This window comes from Lonchura striata, chromosome 24 (assembly GCF_046129695.1).
Source record: "Lonchura striata isolate bLonStr1 chromosome 24, bLonStr1.mat, whole genome shotgun sequence".
In the NCBI taxonomy this organism is placed as follows: Eukaryota; Metazoa; Chordata; class Aves; order Passeriformes; family Estrildidae; genus Lonchura; species Lonchura striata.
The window spans coordinates 2,814,393-2,828,352 of record NC_134626.1 but is presented as its reverse complement, the minus strand read 5'-3'; the positions used below and the strand labels follow the sequence as shown (position 1 = coordinate 2,828,352).

Below are 13,960 nucleotides of genomic sequence, written 5' to 3'. Positions count from 1 at the left end.
GGCCCTACAGTGACACAGCCCAGAGCTGCAGCTCTCCCCTGCCCAAGCAGGAAATACAGACTGGAGAAGCCTTTCCATGATGGCTGAGAGCAAAATTTGGATCAACTCAATTGTTACTTTGCCATGATAATCTGAGGTAAAATTTGTTTCTGGCTTTAAAATGAAAACAAAAACCAAGCAACCTTTTCTTAGTTAAGAAATTGGTTTCAGCAGGATCTGTGTGTCTCCATACTTCTCCTCCCTGAGACTTTGTGACATCACAATTGTCTGCAGCAGTTAATTCTGATGTCACGGGGATTAAGATTTGGCTGAGGGAGCAAAAAAGTTCAAAAGTGAGTGGGATCTAACTAATAAGAGATTTTTTCAAGGAAAAAACCTACATAGAAAAAATACAGCAATTTCAATGTAAGGGTTTCACATCTGCCAAGATGGGATCCAGCTGCTCTTTTACAAGCACATGAATGAACATCCCTCTTAGAAACAAAGGACTATATGGAGTTGTGTGTCACTCTACTGAAATCAAATAATGTTATAATAAGAGAAAACTGCAACAATAAATTAGTCCAGATAACAAGGGCAAATTTGATAAAATTTTTTAGAAACCTAGATTATAAATTTGCATGTAAATTTGTAAGAGCAGAATTCAAATATTGAAATAGACATCTGAAAAGAAAACCTCCACTGAAATTTTCACTTGTAACATCTCAGCAGAATGTGACCCTCAAATTATTGCCAGTGAGGACAACCTGGACACATTTGGGAGTGATTTCCACATTTGAATAAATCTGAAGCAAGTCCAGTGACCTCAGTGGAGTCAAATCACAGAGGATGGAGTGAGGCACTGGGGCACTGGGGGCTCCATGGCAGGGTCTGGGGTAGGGAAGCTCCAATTTCTCCCCTTTCAGTCCCTGGCAGGGTTTCCCTGACAGCACTGATATCACACAGATTATCCTGGCTGCATCCCAGGCCAAGAAAACTGAGGAAAGACCCTTAAGGTCTGCACCACAGGGACATTTAGAACACTCTTTTCTCTCACAAAGCTCACCACCAGCACACCAGTCTCAGTGCAGCGATGGCACAGCAGCCTGGGCTGCTCACACAATTCCCAGAGATGATCCAGGGAAGATGCTCCTGCTGGGAACGTCCCCACACGCTGTCCCCAAAACAAAGGCAACAGAGAGAACGCTGTGATTCTCTGCTACCTGTTTTGTCCCACGTTTGTGACTCAGTTGGTGATTTAAGAGTGGAGAGTCCTCTGGGTCACAGAATTAGAAGCTGCTGTCAGGAAAAAACCGAGTCAGTTGTGCAGGAAATCCAGGTGGAGCAATAATCCCCGCGAGGGAACGTGGTGAAAGGTGAGCCCACAGCTCCCAGTGCAGCTACAAGGAACATTCTCCATCCCCAAACTGCTCAACCCCAACTAAAGCCAAGCGTGACGATCTCTACAAATGCAAATGGCCCAAATGCCAAGACTAACATTTCTAAAACCCAATTCAACTCTTTCATTTCTTAGCTGCAGGCCCTTTGCTGCCACTCCTTTTTTCCACCCAAACAAAAGACTAAAGGGATGACTCAAAGCAACTTGAATTTCAAGCTAAAGCCACAAAGCACTGAATGCCTCATCTTTAACATTAAACAGGTGTGCAGATGATATTCTTTCAAGCCTCATCACAGCTAGGTTAATTGCTCAAAAACTGCAAAAAAACCAAATTTACTTAAAAGACACATGAATAAGTTAATGCTACAAATAATGAAGCAAGTCATACAACATATACAAGCAAATAATAGTTAAGGCACTGCCAAGGCACTGCCAACTCCCTCTATGCCTTCTTCATTACTGATTTACTTTTATTTTGTACTCAAAATTTTATATAATAAAAGTATAAAACTATACAATAGAAATATAATTTAATTTTTCCCTTCAGAACTCAGCAGTCTTCAACACAATACCTTTGCTCTAAAATCAACAGGGCAAAAGAATGATCACTGAATCCGTTATAAAATATTTTTTTTTTGTAGAAATGTTTTTAGAAATTAAGGTTTTAGAAAAGGAGCACCTAATTTACAGGTTGTGAGGGCCAAGGCCTTTGAGTAGTAGTTCTGCATATTCACTGATAGTAAAATAGAGCACTTTACTCCACTTCTGTCACTGTTTGCCACTGAAAATGGCCCAAAGGTTATTTGGCTCCACTGGTTTTACAAAAAACTACACTGTTGTGGCAAAAAAAAAGGGCAAAAAGCCAAATAAAACTAAATATTTAGCTATTTAAGCACAAGGATTCATTGCAGGCCATGTTTCTTATTAGTGACTGAATGGGAACAAAGAAATATCAGTGATGGACCTGATGCTGCAGTCTGTGCTGCTGTGAAGTCCCAGCAGCTCTGCACCACTCTAAACACAGTTATTTCAAAGGAATATTTCTAAATTATACCAGCATGGGTATAAGTCACTGAATAAACTGGAATTGCCAGTGGGGAGTTAAGAATGGCAATTTTTTTTTTTTTTAATTTTTTTTTTTTTTTGTATGACACTGTAATCTTTCAACTCAGATAAGTTTTCCAACTGTGGAATGATGGTGCTTCAGAAAAGCCTGTTCAACATATAATTCTTAATTGCAAGTGTAAGTCTGAAATTCATTACATCAGTGAAGGTTACTGAATTCAAACCATATTTTAGCCTTAATATTGTGCATTTTCTGCCTTTTTTAGCCCATTACTCTGTATAAAAGCTATAAAACTAATTTTACGGCTATGAACAGGTAAACCTGAATAATCTTGAAGATTTTGTCCTGAATAATCTTGAAGATTTTGTAGGGTGAAAAACTATGGAACCTAGAAAAATTTGATACTTAGTTTTTTAATTATTTAAAGTAATTCACTGCTTCTAATTGGTACTATTGCAACCTCTGTCTGGGAAAGCAGCAGGATGCCTGTGTGCAACTTGTATTTTTTATTACTCAGCAGAATTAATTTTGTGAGCTCGATCCTGGAAACAGCAGCTCCCAGCACCATGAGTACAGCACTTCAGAATTCCACAGAAAGAATTCTGAAAAAAGTGACTCTCCCAATGCCACTGGAACTGCAGGAACAGCTCTCCAGACCCCTGGCACCCTCTGGAATGGGTACAAGTGCCAGGAGACAGTCACACAAGGAGCCTCACACAGAAATTCACACTGAAACAAGAAGTTGCTTCCCTCTCTTCAAGTTCAATAAATGCTCTTGGACTGCAGTGCTTTCTTCTCCTGAGACACAAACCTTGATTTTGCTCAAGGCAGCAGGAACTTCCTCACTAAATGGTTAAAGCATAGCAAGAGCAGCATTACACAGCATTCAGGTGTCTGTAGATAGGGCTGGACTCAAGATCTCAGAGGTCTTTTCCAGCCTCGGTGATTGTGTGATTCTGTGAAATCCAGTAAGTGAAAGAAAACACTGCAGCAGATATGCATCAAGAATGCTGCAGAGCCCAGAACATCCCACACCACATGAGTGATCTACCTGGACAAAAATCAGCACCTGTAACACAGGTGATGTGAGAAGTGGAAGGGGTAAAGGAGTTCATAAAAATGCAAGATATGACAGTGAAAGGATATGAAATGGTTTTTCTTCCAACCCCAACAGATGTTGTTCAATTAAGGATGCAAATAAATCACCCTCTGCCTTGCAAGTCAGAAAACACACACATAAAAGCTTTCTAAATACATTTCAGTTTAAACTTGCATAATTCTCCCAGTGGAGAAATCATCTTCAACTTATGTAATCCTTAGAAAGAGACATTATTACATACAATTCTGTGCCACTAAGAAACAAGGAAGACATATCTAGAGAAGAGGTGCACCCACACATGATTAATTATATGGGTGTGGAGGGAAGAGAGGGGAAGAGCTGGAGCAGGGATGCAGAGCCCCGAGTGTGGTGTTTCCACAGAGACTGAGCTGTGAGCGAGCTCCAGGGGCTGCTCCCCTTTCGCCAGCCAGAACTGTCTGTTATACTTAACCCAGACTTCCGAACACTTGATATCCTGTCTGCTATTTCAATGCCCTTACTCAATGTTTCAGACAGACATTACACAAACTGGCTGGTGAAAAGGGTTGAGAAACCAAGAAGCAATCCAAGTCAATGACCTTATTCTATAAAACGATACCACTGAGTGAACAGAGGGCGAGGAACAAAGCACAGGGTACCACAGCTCCCAAATCCATCACTGAAATCTTCCCCAGGAAAAGACAAGCACCAAGCTCTTCCTTATCTTGTTGATATTGCTGCTGTCTTTTAACCCTTAAAGCCTGAGCAGTCCTTGTGCTTCCAGTGACACTGATTGTCCTACCAAAACAGAAATAGCTTCAATTTTTTTTTTTTTTTTAAGAAGAAACTAAACACACAAGTCCTGTTTTCTGCAAAGCATGTGCAAAGGTAACTGTACATAAATCAATAAACAACAAAGCCAGAACCCAGGTTATTGATTAGCTCCTTTGCTGTTTACCGCCAGCATACAGAATGATGCTGCAATTTTTACATACACAGAATCTCCAGCCTCACGTAGGTTTTCCCTGACAGTTTAAACAGCACTGTTAGAACAAGGCTGCCTGAGTTAGGATGGCAGGACCTGCCTTATTTCCCAGAACATATGTCTGTGCAGCTTATCAGGTCGTGTTAATATGCATCCACTGCTTGGAGAAGCCTAATTTTACAGGATAGCAACCAAATCATAGATGGAGGCGATGATAACAGCTCCACACATGGGAATTCCCACTGGCTCCCAGAAGAGCTCTGTCCATCACACGCTGACAGGATCAGAGCTCAAATTAGTATCAGTGTTTTCGTCACCTCATCCAACCAAAAGTCAAAGCAAAATCGTTATCTCAGTGCAGAGGGGACAGTCTCTATCAGCCAGCAGGATTCCCCAAAGCCAAGGAAAGCTGCACACTCAAATCTGCTGCTCCTGATGTAACTCTGAGGCCAAGCTTACGGTCCTTGAATTTGCATCAGGAGAAAAGGCTGGTCCTTATTCTAACCTTAGACATACTTCTTCATTAGTAAAAAATAAAATAAAAAATAATGACTGACAAATCCTAAATACAGAAAGAGAAAATCTCTGTGGCAGATCTCTAGCAGAACCTTAAAACCAAATCTTGCATGTAGTGACCAACAGACAAGACTCTTTCAGTTTGAAGCCAGCTCTCAGTTGCCCCACTTAGGGAGATCCACCAGGATCATAACACCAAATGTCTACCACACCAAATCTTCATTAATGAGCAAAATTAAAATACTGCAGTAGCAGAACTACAGGGTCTCAGAGTCAGCACAGTCCTGTAAATCCAGCTAAGACCATAAACTTAGAGAAGTCACTCTGCCTCAGCACTGGGACATTCTGGTTCAGATCTGTCCCTGCTCTCTGCCAGCCAACACACAGGAAGGAGTCTGATACACACGAGTCTGCTGTGGTTTGTGGGTGAACTGGTTCCAATTACTGTGGGCTGATTTCTTGAGTGGGAGCTGTAGAACCGGCCCCAAAGCCCCAAAGCTTCGGATTAACCTGCTGTGTTCCAGAAGATCCGGAGCAGGTGATTTCAGTGATGATCTGAGCCTGATTCTCTATGCTGACAATGAAATTTAAGGCATACAAGATTGCACAAGGTGTAAAGGAGGACGGAAGGGACCAGAACACATTTTTTCTGAATTAATTTCTCTGAAATTAGTTTCCAAGTATATACACTGCCTGTATTAGAGACAGAGTGGAATAGCATTAAAAAATTGGTGCTGATTTATTAATTCATAATACACATCACCCAAATACACAAAACATACACAAAGTAGATATTATCTGATAAAATGTATCATTAACACACATGCTCTAATAGACAGATTTCAAACAAAAACATGCTATATTCCTACATTTTAAAGTAATGCTTACTGTATATGAAGATCAATTTGAATTAAGTGCTCTATGGCCACTCAGCTAAAATAGATCAGCCTAGTAATTGACAGGATTCTATCAATAGATTCTCAACAATCCAGCATAAGTAATTTTTGTCTAATTTTTTTCTAAGATCCCCCTATTAGATTTGGTGTAACTCTTCCATGACAGTTCCCTCTTAAATAAAAATTACAGTGTCAAGTCCAAAGTGTGCTTTAAAATTAAATCAAAATAATCAAACCAAGCCAAATCTAAAAAAAAAAAAATATATCTGTGTCTTAATATTGCACACATGGAGACACATCTCCTCATGTGATGGCAAAGCAGTCTGGCCAGCTGAGCCAGCAATGTGAGTTCAATCACCAATGATCCCCAGTAAGAGCCAGCCCACTCCTTCTGCACTGGGCCCATTCAAAGCCCTCGCTTCCGTGAAATGACTGTGCCAGTAGATGAACATAAGGCGAGTTTTTGGCCAGACTGGACACTGCATCTCTGCAGATACGCAGAGGCCGTGGGCCTGGAGCCCCCCGCTCTGGCAGCGCTGTGCCTGGGGTGCAGATAAGCAACGAGAGGCTCCAGCCCTGCTGCGCTGCCCGGACACGCTCGGAGCAGCCTGGCGCAGACGCCTCCAGATGCTTTTACAACACCGATGCGAAGGCGCCTCTCAGCAAGTGCAAACACACCCTCCCGGGTCAGGCAGCCCCAGCCAGCGATAACCGGGCTCGCAGCCTGCCAGGGACCAGGTGTCGGGCTCCCAGCACATCCAAAAAATAAGCGGTGTTTACACGCATCTTCAAAGCGTGCTACTGTTTGGGCAGAACACACACCCAAGCCCGAAACCACAGAAACAGAGAGGCAAGCGAGACAGCCCAGACAATGGAGGGAGAGGCAGAGGTTTAAAAATTTTAGGCAGCGATTTTCAAAAGCAGAGATTGCATATAATTCCCACCCTAATTCAAGAGAACTGACTTGAAGAACTTAGGAACTCTTCTGGAGCAAAAGAGAGTCGTGGTTGACTCAACATCATGAGATCATTGGCAGCAAACTCTTTGTCCAACACACATGCACGTACCTGCTGCTTTGTTCTCAATCTACAACATCTGTAAAACTGTTTGCACGCCTGGGAAAAACTGCTGATGTTTGCTTAAACACTGTCCTCTCCCTGGGTACATGGGATTTCATTCAAGCTGGTGTCATTTTTGAAGTTCAACTTTCAAGCTGTAAAAGACTTCTGAACTAAACTACTGTCCCAAGACAACAATGTTTTTGTTTTAGAGACTTCTAAGTTTTTACTGGAGAATCCCTAAAACAATTCTTGAGCATCAGGTAGAACACACGACTTCAGTATTCCATGGGAAAACAACTGAACTCCCAGTTGCCAGGCAAAAATTTTGCAACAGTATTTTTCACATCAGTTTCTACCAAGAGGAATAAATCCGTCCTGCTAGGGAATAAACTCAGAATCTCTCTGCTACACCCACCACAGGATATACATATTAACAAATAAATACTACTGCCAGAAGGCAGGACTTTAGGATGAGGCACAAATTCCAGCTCAGGTGCACAGCACAGCAGCCACAGGGCAGCACCTAGAAGCCCATGTCCTCCCTCCACCCGCGCCAGCGCCGCGCTGCTCCGCTCGCAGCAATTTGGGTTCTTTGATTCTGCTGCACACTTGACCTGGCTAAACCTTCCTCCAGCTGAGCGAGCTGCATGTTGTGGCAGCGCTGGGTTGGGGAGGCATTGTGAAATAAAGTGGGAGGCCTCATGTGCTCATTTGTGTGTCAGTACCCAGAATGCTGCTTCTGGCTTCCAGCTACTTCATAGAAGTGCTGCTGGGACTTGAACCGTGGGAACACGGCAGCGCTGGGTGTGTGGGTGTGCTCACACGCGTGCAAGGACAGCTCTGCCTCTCCTGGGCCCTGCTCACAGCCAGTCCTGCTCAGGGTACAAATGTCTGGCACACAGGTGGGGAATCTCAAAGTGCTGTCAAACGCTGCTCGGTTCAGTATTGAAGAAAAAGGGTTCAAAACAGACACAGCTGAACCCACCCTCCTGTTCTGGAAATAGCAACCAACCAAGCCTTCAAGGCTGCATCTGAACTAACGCTGTGTGAGTGGAGCATCCTGATGTGAGGCAAGCAGGGAGCTGTCTGTCACACAGGAGTGGAGAGCAGCACCACAGACACACCGAGGCCACAGCGGTCCCACAGGAGAGCACGCACCAGGCACCAGGAGCTGAGCCCAAGAAAAGGCTTTGGCACTGATGCTGGATTTCTAGGACCCTGTTTTGCAACCCTGTCAGGTTATTCACATTTTTAATTTCTAGAAATACTCTAGAATGTAATGGTTGTGCTCCACACCAGCAATGGTGGATGAGATGAGACAGGTAGAGAAACAGGACACCCACTCAAGTAAAAGTTGGTGCAGAGAGAAAGCAAAGTGCAACAAACCCTGCATGGGAAGGTGGAACACGCAGCAAAGGATACTAAGGAAGTAAAATGGAGAAGTTGTAGCGCTTAAGAAGAGAAAGAGCTTTGGGAAGCGACATCAAGGTGAAGGAGGTCAATTACTCATCCAAGCATGAACAAGGAGGACATAAAAACCAAAATTTTAGAAGAGCATAAGGAATGTGACTGAGGCCTTTATGGTCCCTGCTCTAGTGGGGGACCCAGCTGTCACAATTCCCTCCAGCTTTTGGTTAAGTCTCTTTGCTGACTTCACACAGGTCTGGACAAAGGGTTCTTCTGCAAGTGGCAAGAGCACGCAACAGGAGTCTTGTTCAACCAACACGGCTGACAGAGAGAGGAGATCTTTGCATCTACACATGCATCTCCTGGTACAGAAGGATGGATATGCACTATAGATACTTGATGTAGAGAGAAATATGCACTGGGAATGAAATATCTAGGAAAAGCTACGCCTTGTAGCAAAGCTTTAAAACCACGCCAAGGAAAAAAAAAAAAGAAAAAAAAGGAAAAAAAAAAAGAGAGGAGAAAAAGGCAGTTCTGCCACTACGCTGAATCTGCACCAGGGGCTTGTGCCAATCCAGCTCCTCCATTTAAGTCAGACCCTTAAAAGGCAGAGCTGTGCTGGCAGAAATCTCCAGACCTCATCATAGAAACCTCATGGAGACACATGAAAAGGTCAAAACATTCACTGCTGCTTAAACAGCCATAAAATTGGTCATATGCATCCCATGCTACCAACATACTACCAGAGCCCCAGGGAAAACACACCACACAAAGCAATGTGTGTATACACACAGAGAAATAAATAAATTGAGAAACTGAAAAAAAAGGCCACTTCTGAAAGCAGAAAACCCAGTATCTGACACAGCAGCTTATGGCATACCAGGTATACACGAACACCTCTGTATGAAATAGAACAAAGCAAAGCTGAGATCTACATCAAAAAGGAAGCCCACCACAAAGACACATGTGCCTCACCCTTTCATCCCTGAGACAGCCAGAGCCCCACAGACACACAAAACCCACACAGGATTTAACACACACGGAATGGGACCATCCTGTCATTTCCTCACTAGGCATCTAAACTTTACCCCAATGTTACTAGCCCCTGGCCACAGCCTACCAATCTTAGAGTCTGATTAAATCTCTCCGTAATTATCTGCACACACTGCTACAACACAAATGACCTTAGCATATGATATCCGTTGGCTAAGCCCAATGGAAAAAGACTTCAGGAAAAGAAGGATAAGTATACAAAACTCTGCCAGCACCGTCAGGGTCTCCTCAGGACTTCACTGCTTTAATAGAAGAGTCCTGAAGGCCTTGAAACTTAATATGAGCTAAAACATTCTGTTTTCCCTACCCCATCATCTGAGCACACACCACTCTATTCTTCCCCACCCCACTCCTTCCCACCTTCCAAATGAATTAATGCAGGAGACCTAGCATTTCATTGTGATGTATTTCTGGCAAAATTTTCCAAAAAATAGATGGCCACCATTTCCTTGCACAATTTTTGGCGTTCACTATTAGGCATCTTCACTCTGCACTTCAGGCAAATTTTGGAGGCTGAGGGAAGAGTGTTTCTCATGTTCTGAACTAGGACCTATGAAAGGGCCCCCAAAAAAACTGAGGCATGGCAAAAATTTAGTAACCTTTTCTTGTTCTACTGCAGCCTCACCTGGGGTGTTGGATAGATGATGCAGTTGAAGAGAACACTGAAAAAGCCTTGCAAGAAAAGGAAAGCACTTCTTTATTAACATTCATTTTAATTAGACTTTGGAAATTACCAAGCCAGGAGAACAGGACCTTTCTACAACAAGAATGTGGAGATTTCTTCATTTTACTTCCCAAACGAAGCATGCCTAGAAAATTCCTTTCCCAGCATGAAAAATGTCTCCAGTTTGAGAGCCATATTCTCCTCTCACACCCATGTAGATCTATCCCACCATTCCATCTCGGCACATGACTGACAGAGAATAGACAAGCCATTAAAAACACATCCACCTCCAACCACGGGGATAATGTGCCTCATTACAGCCCAGCTTTGTCACAGCGTCCTGACACTCCGGGGAGGAAAAGGAGGGGTGAGGACAAGGACTGAGAGGGGTGAGGACAAGGACAGGAGAGAAACTGGAAGAGGGAGACTCTGCTCCTTAATCCAGAAGTGTGCAGCCCGGTCAGATGGGCTCACTAGGCCTCCTGGTCTGGTTGTGGAATTACTGTACTGTTTGCACAACATGGATTTTTTTTAAAATCTGGGGTTTGCTTGGGTATTTCTGTTGCACTTTTTTATAAATAAAAGCTCTATCTTAGTCAGAGTGTGTGTCTGCCCCTTTAAACAAGTATTTGGTAAATTAATTCAGAATTTTCATAGTGGGTTTTAAACACTTTTTCTTTTCCAGGCTTGTGTATTGCCCTTCCACTCCAGACACAAAACCCCAAAGTTTGGAAATCTCTGACAGTGAGGCAGAGCCCAACCAACAAACCTGCAGGGGAGAACTGGGGAGGCAGGAGTTTGTTTTCCCCTCGCACCGGGGGGAAGGAGCAGGAAGCAGAATTGCTCATCCCCAGCCAGCCAGACATCCCGGTGTCTGCGAGTCCCCAGGGCCTTGTGGCACTGCTGCCCATGGAGCAGGACCGGTGCCAGATGCCAAGGCAGCCTCCCACCCACACACCAGGGATTCTGGGATCTAAAGGCAGCTCAGACTGAAATAAAAACAAGTGGCATCTAAAAAAAAAAGCGATTTGGCTGGCTGGCTCAGCACAGCACGGCATGGAACACCTTCAGGAGCTGCTGCAGCTGGCCCTAGACACAGGCATTTGCTGGATGTATACATAATCCAATATACAAAAGCCTGTCTGCTGGGCAAATCTAAGCTCCATAGGGATACTCTAAAAGCAGGGACTTCTCCATTCACGTTCTGAACACTTCATCTATAAACCACTAACCTGCACTACCGGCACAATTTATTTTTTTTTCTTAACAGGCACATTTTATTTCCATTCGAGCATTTAGAGCATTCAGCCCGCACCTCCATCCCTGGCGACACTCAATCGACCAGAAAAGTGCATGGACTTGTGTCTGGAGCATCAGTACCTGCTCCCTTTTTCTGGCTTCTTCCTTGCCTTGACCCCTGAGTGAAGAAGCCCTTAAAGACCCGAAATCACGCAATGCCAGATAAAGTCTGGGGCAGTGTGATGGGCTTCAAAGATCAAGGTCCACACATAGTAAAACATACAACCACACACACATAATTTAAACAAACTCCAAGCACCGTGGTCAGAAAACAACCAGAGAAATAAAGGTGCCATCTCGAGCACTGCTCCTCCACAGTGACACACACGCGGAGAGAATGGAGAACACGATTAAAATTGCTAAATGACTCCAAGGAAAAGCAGCTGGTAACAATTTGGGTATATCGATGAATGTTACAGAAATTCCCCCCGCCCCCTTTAAAATCACAGGCACCACTTACCCGAGGGGCTTTCCTCTTGTATTTGTTGTTATAGTCAAATTTTTCTTTCATTTCATCTAAGAGCTGGCCCAGTCTAGCTTTCTCCTCTTTCCCAGTATAATCCTGGCTGAGGAGGATATAGGATCTCCAGTTTGCAGAGTCAAAGCCCCAGTGGCAAGTCCTGTTTTCCAGCGATTTGTGAGAATGGACCACAAATTTGTGAGGTGGGTACATGAGCCTGCAGTCCAAGCACTGGATGCAGGCTGCGCTGGGGTTACTGTAAAGCTCTGGCACCAGGAGTCCCTTGCACTTCCCAAAGCACTCATGATACACCTTGAAGCTCTTCTCCGTGAGCTCCAGCTCAATTGTGCTAGAGAATTCCTTCTTGCAGTGGGGAGGATAGGTGCCACCATAAAGCAAGGCGTTACAAAGCCTCTCAGCATCAGTTTTCGTGATGAGCCCGCAGGAAGGAGCGGAGAAGGGCAGGATGCCCATGACTTTGAGGATTTCCAGCTGGTCAGCAGTGCATCTGGAGCAGTAAATATGTAGCTCATCACACACCGAATTAATCTGCTGCAGGGAGAAGTCCCTGAGCACCGAGTTCAGGATCTGGGGCAAGCAAAGCCGCTTCTCTCCGCCCACCACGAAGCAGGAGATGGTTTCCCCTTCCAGGATGGTCTCGCACCTCTCCGTGGATCTGTCCGAGGGCATGAAGAAGGGACCAGGCATGACCGGAGGAGGCTGGATCGGGGGCAGATGCAGTACAGGTTCCGCTGGGTCTTTGCCATTGTCTTTCTTGTACATCTCCTGTGCCCATCGTGCTGAGAAAGCAGCAGGGCCACCCAGGGAGCTCATAGAGCTCAGATGAAACTGTTCCAAGGTCTTCTGCAGTCCTGGATGAGGCTGGAAGCTGCTTCTACTTACAGTCTCCATTTTTTAGTTTCTATTCCCAAAACAAATAGCAAAAATCCCCAGTTATCTTCCACCCTGATGCAAATCCACTTAAGGGATTTTTTTTTTTTTTTAGGAAAAAATATTAACAAAATAAAACAACCCACCCTTGTGTTTTTCCTCCTTCTCACTCAGCAATCCACTAACGGAGAGGAAATAAATCCTTTTGTATGCGTGTCTCTCTCTTCTTTCTCTTCTCTTGCTTCACGTTACAATTTCAAACCCTCCAAGTCTCCAAGCTGCCCCGATGGAGCACAGAATCACGGCAAAAAGAGGTCTTCATCCGAGCACTCACCCCCTCAGCCAACCCCCAGGCAAACCAATCCCTCCTCCCACACCTCCAACACACACTCACTCACACACACACACACACACACACCACCCACAGAAACACAAAAAGTCTGTGCCACGCTCCGAGCACCCGGGCTCAAATATGTTCTGGCGGCTGCTGCTTCTCTGCAGTGATCCCCCTTCTGTCCATATCCACCGAGGGAAGGCGCGGGGGAGGAAAGTAAAAAGCAGGAGGAGGCAGCACGCTCGGTCTGTGGAAGGAACAAGGCAGGAGAAAAGGCCCAGATCTCCGGCACTGCCGAAGCGGCGCGGCGGCTCCGCACGGGCGAGGAGCGGCTCCGCTGCCCCTCGTGGTCCGTCCGCTCGGCCTGGGAGGGCTCCTCGGCTCTCGGTTCGCCTTCCTGCCCTTATTTCTGCCGGTGCTCTCGTTGTGCCGTGGGGAGCCGCGGTGAGAGCGCGCACATCCTCCCAGCTCCTCTTTCCAGCAGTGACTGAGAGTGCCTGAGAGCTGAGCTAATGCAGGCGGGCTCAGCCGCCCGCCCTCCGCCTCCCCCCTGTGTTTGTTGGTGTCTGCCTCAGTCATTGAATCCCGGCCAAGAATGTGACCAACTCCCCGGGCCGGGCTCTTCCAGGAACAGCGCCCGCCTCCCGCTTCGCGCTGCGCCCAGACCGGCCGGGATGTGCCGGGATCAGCCGAGCCGAGCCGAGCCGGGCCAAGCCGAGCCACTCCAAGCGAGCCCGGCCGCGCCGAGCACAACCGAGCTGATCGAAGCCCGGCCGAGCCGAACCGAGCTGGGATGTGCCGTGCTGAGCCGAGCCGAGCCGAGCTGGGATGTGCCGCGCCGAGCCGAGCCGAGCCGTGCCGAGCTCGGCCGA

At 45.6% G+C, this 13,960-nt stretch overlaps 1 protein-coding gene across 2 annotated transcripts in view; it reads right to left on the bottom strand.

Moving 5' to 3' along the window:
* The window catches only part of SKI (SKI proto-oncogene), a 101,144-nt gene extending 87,461 nt beyond the window's left edge, over positions 1–13,683 (bottom strand). The window contains exons 1-2 of one of the 2 annotated variants that reach the window (XM_021529870.3): positions 12,901–13,683; positions 11,864–12,785 (exon numbers count right to left, since the gene is read on the bottom strand). In XM_021529870.3, coding sequence (XP_021385545.1) covers positions 11,864–12,775 — 912 coding nt within the window. In that variant the 5' untranslated portion in view covers positions 12,776–12,785; positions 12,901–13,683. Of the gene's footprint in view, positions 1–11,863 lie in introns of both variants that reach the window. The other variant, XM_021529869.3, reaches the window with a different exon arrangement.
* Positions 13,684–13,960: the final 277 nt, after the last annotated feature.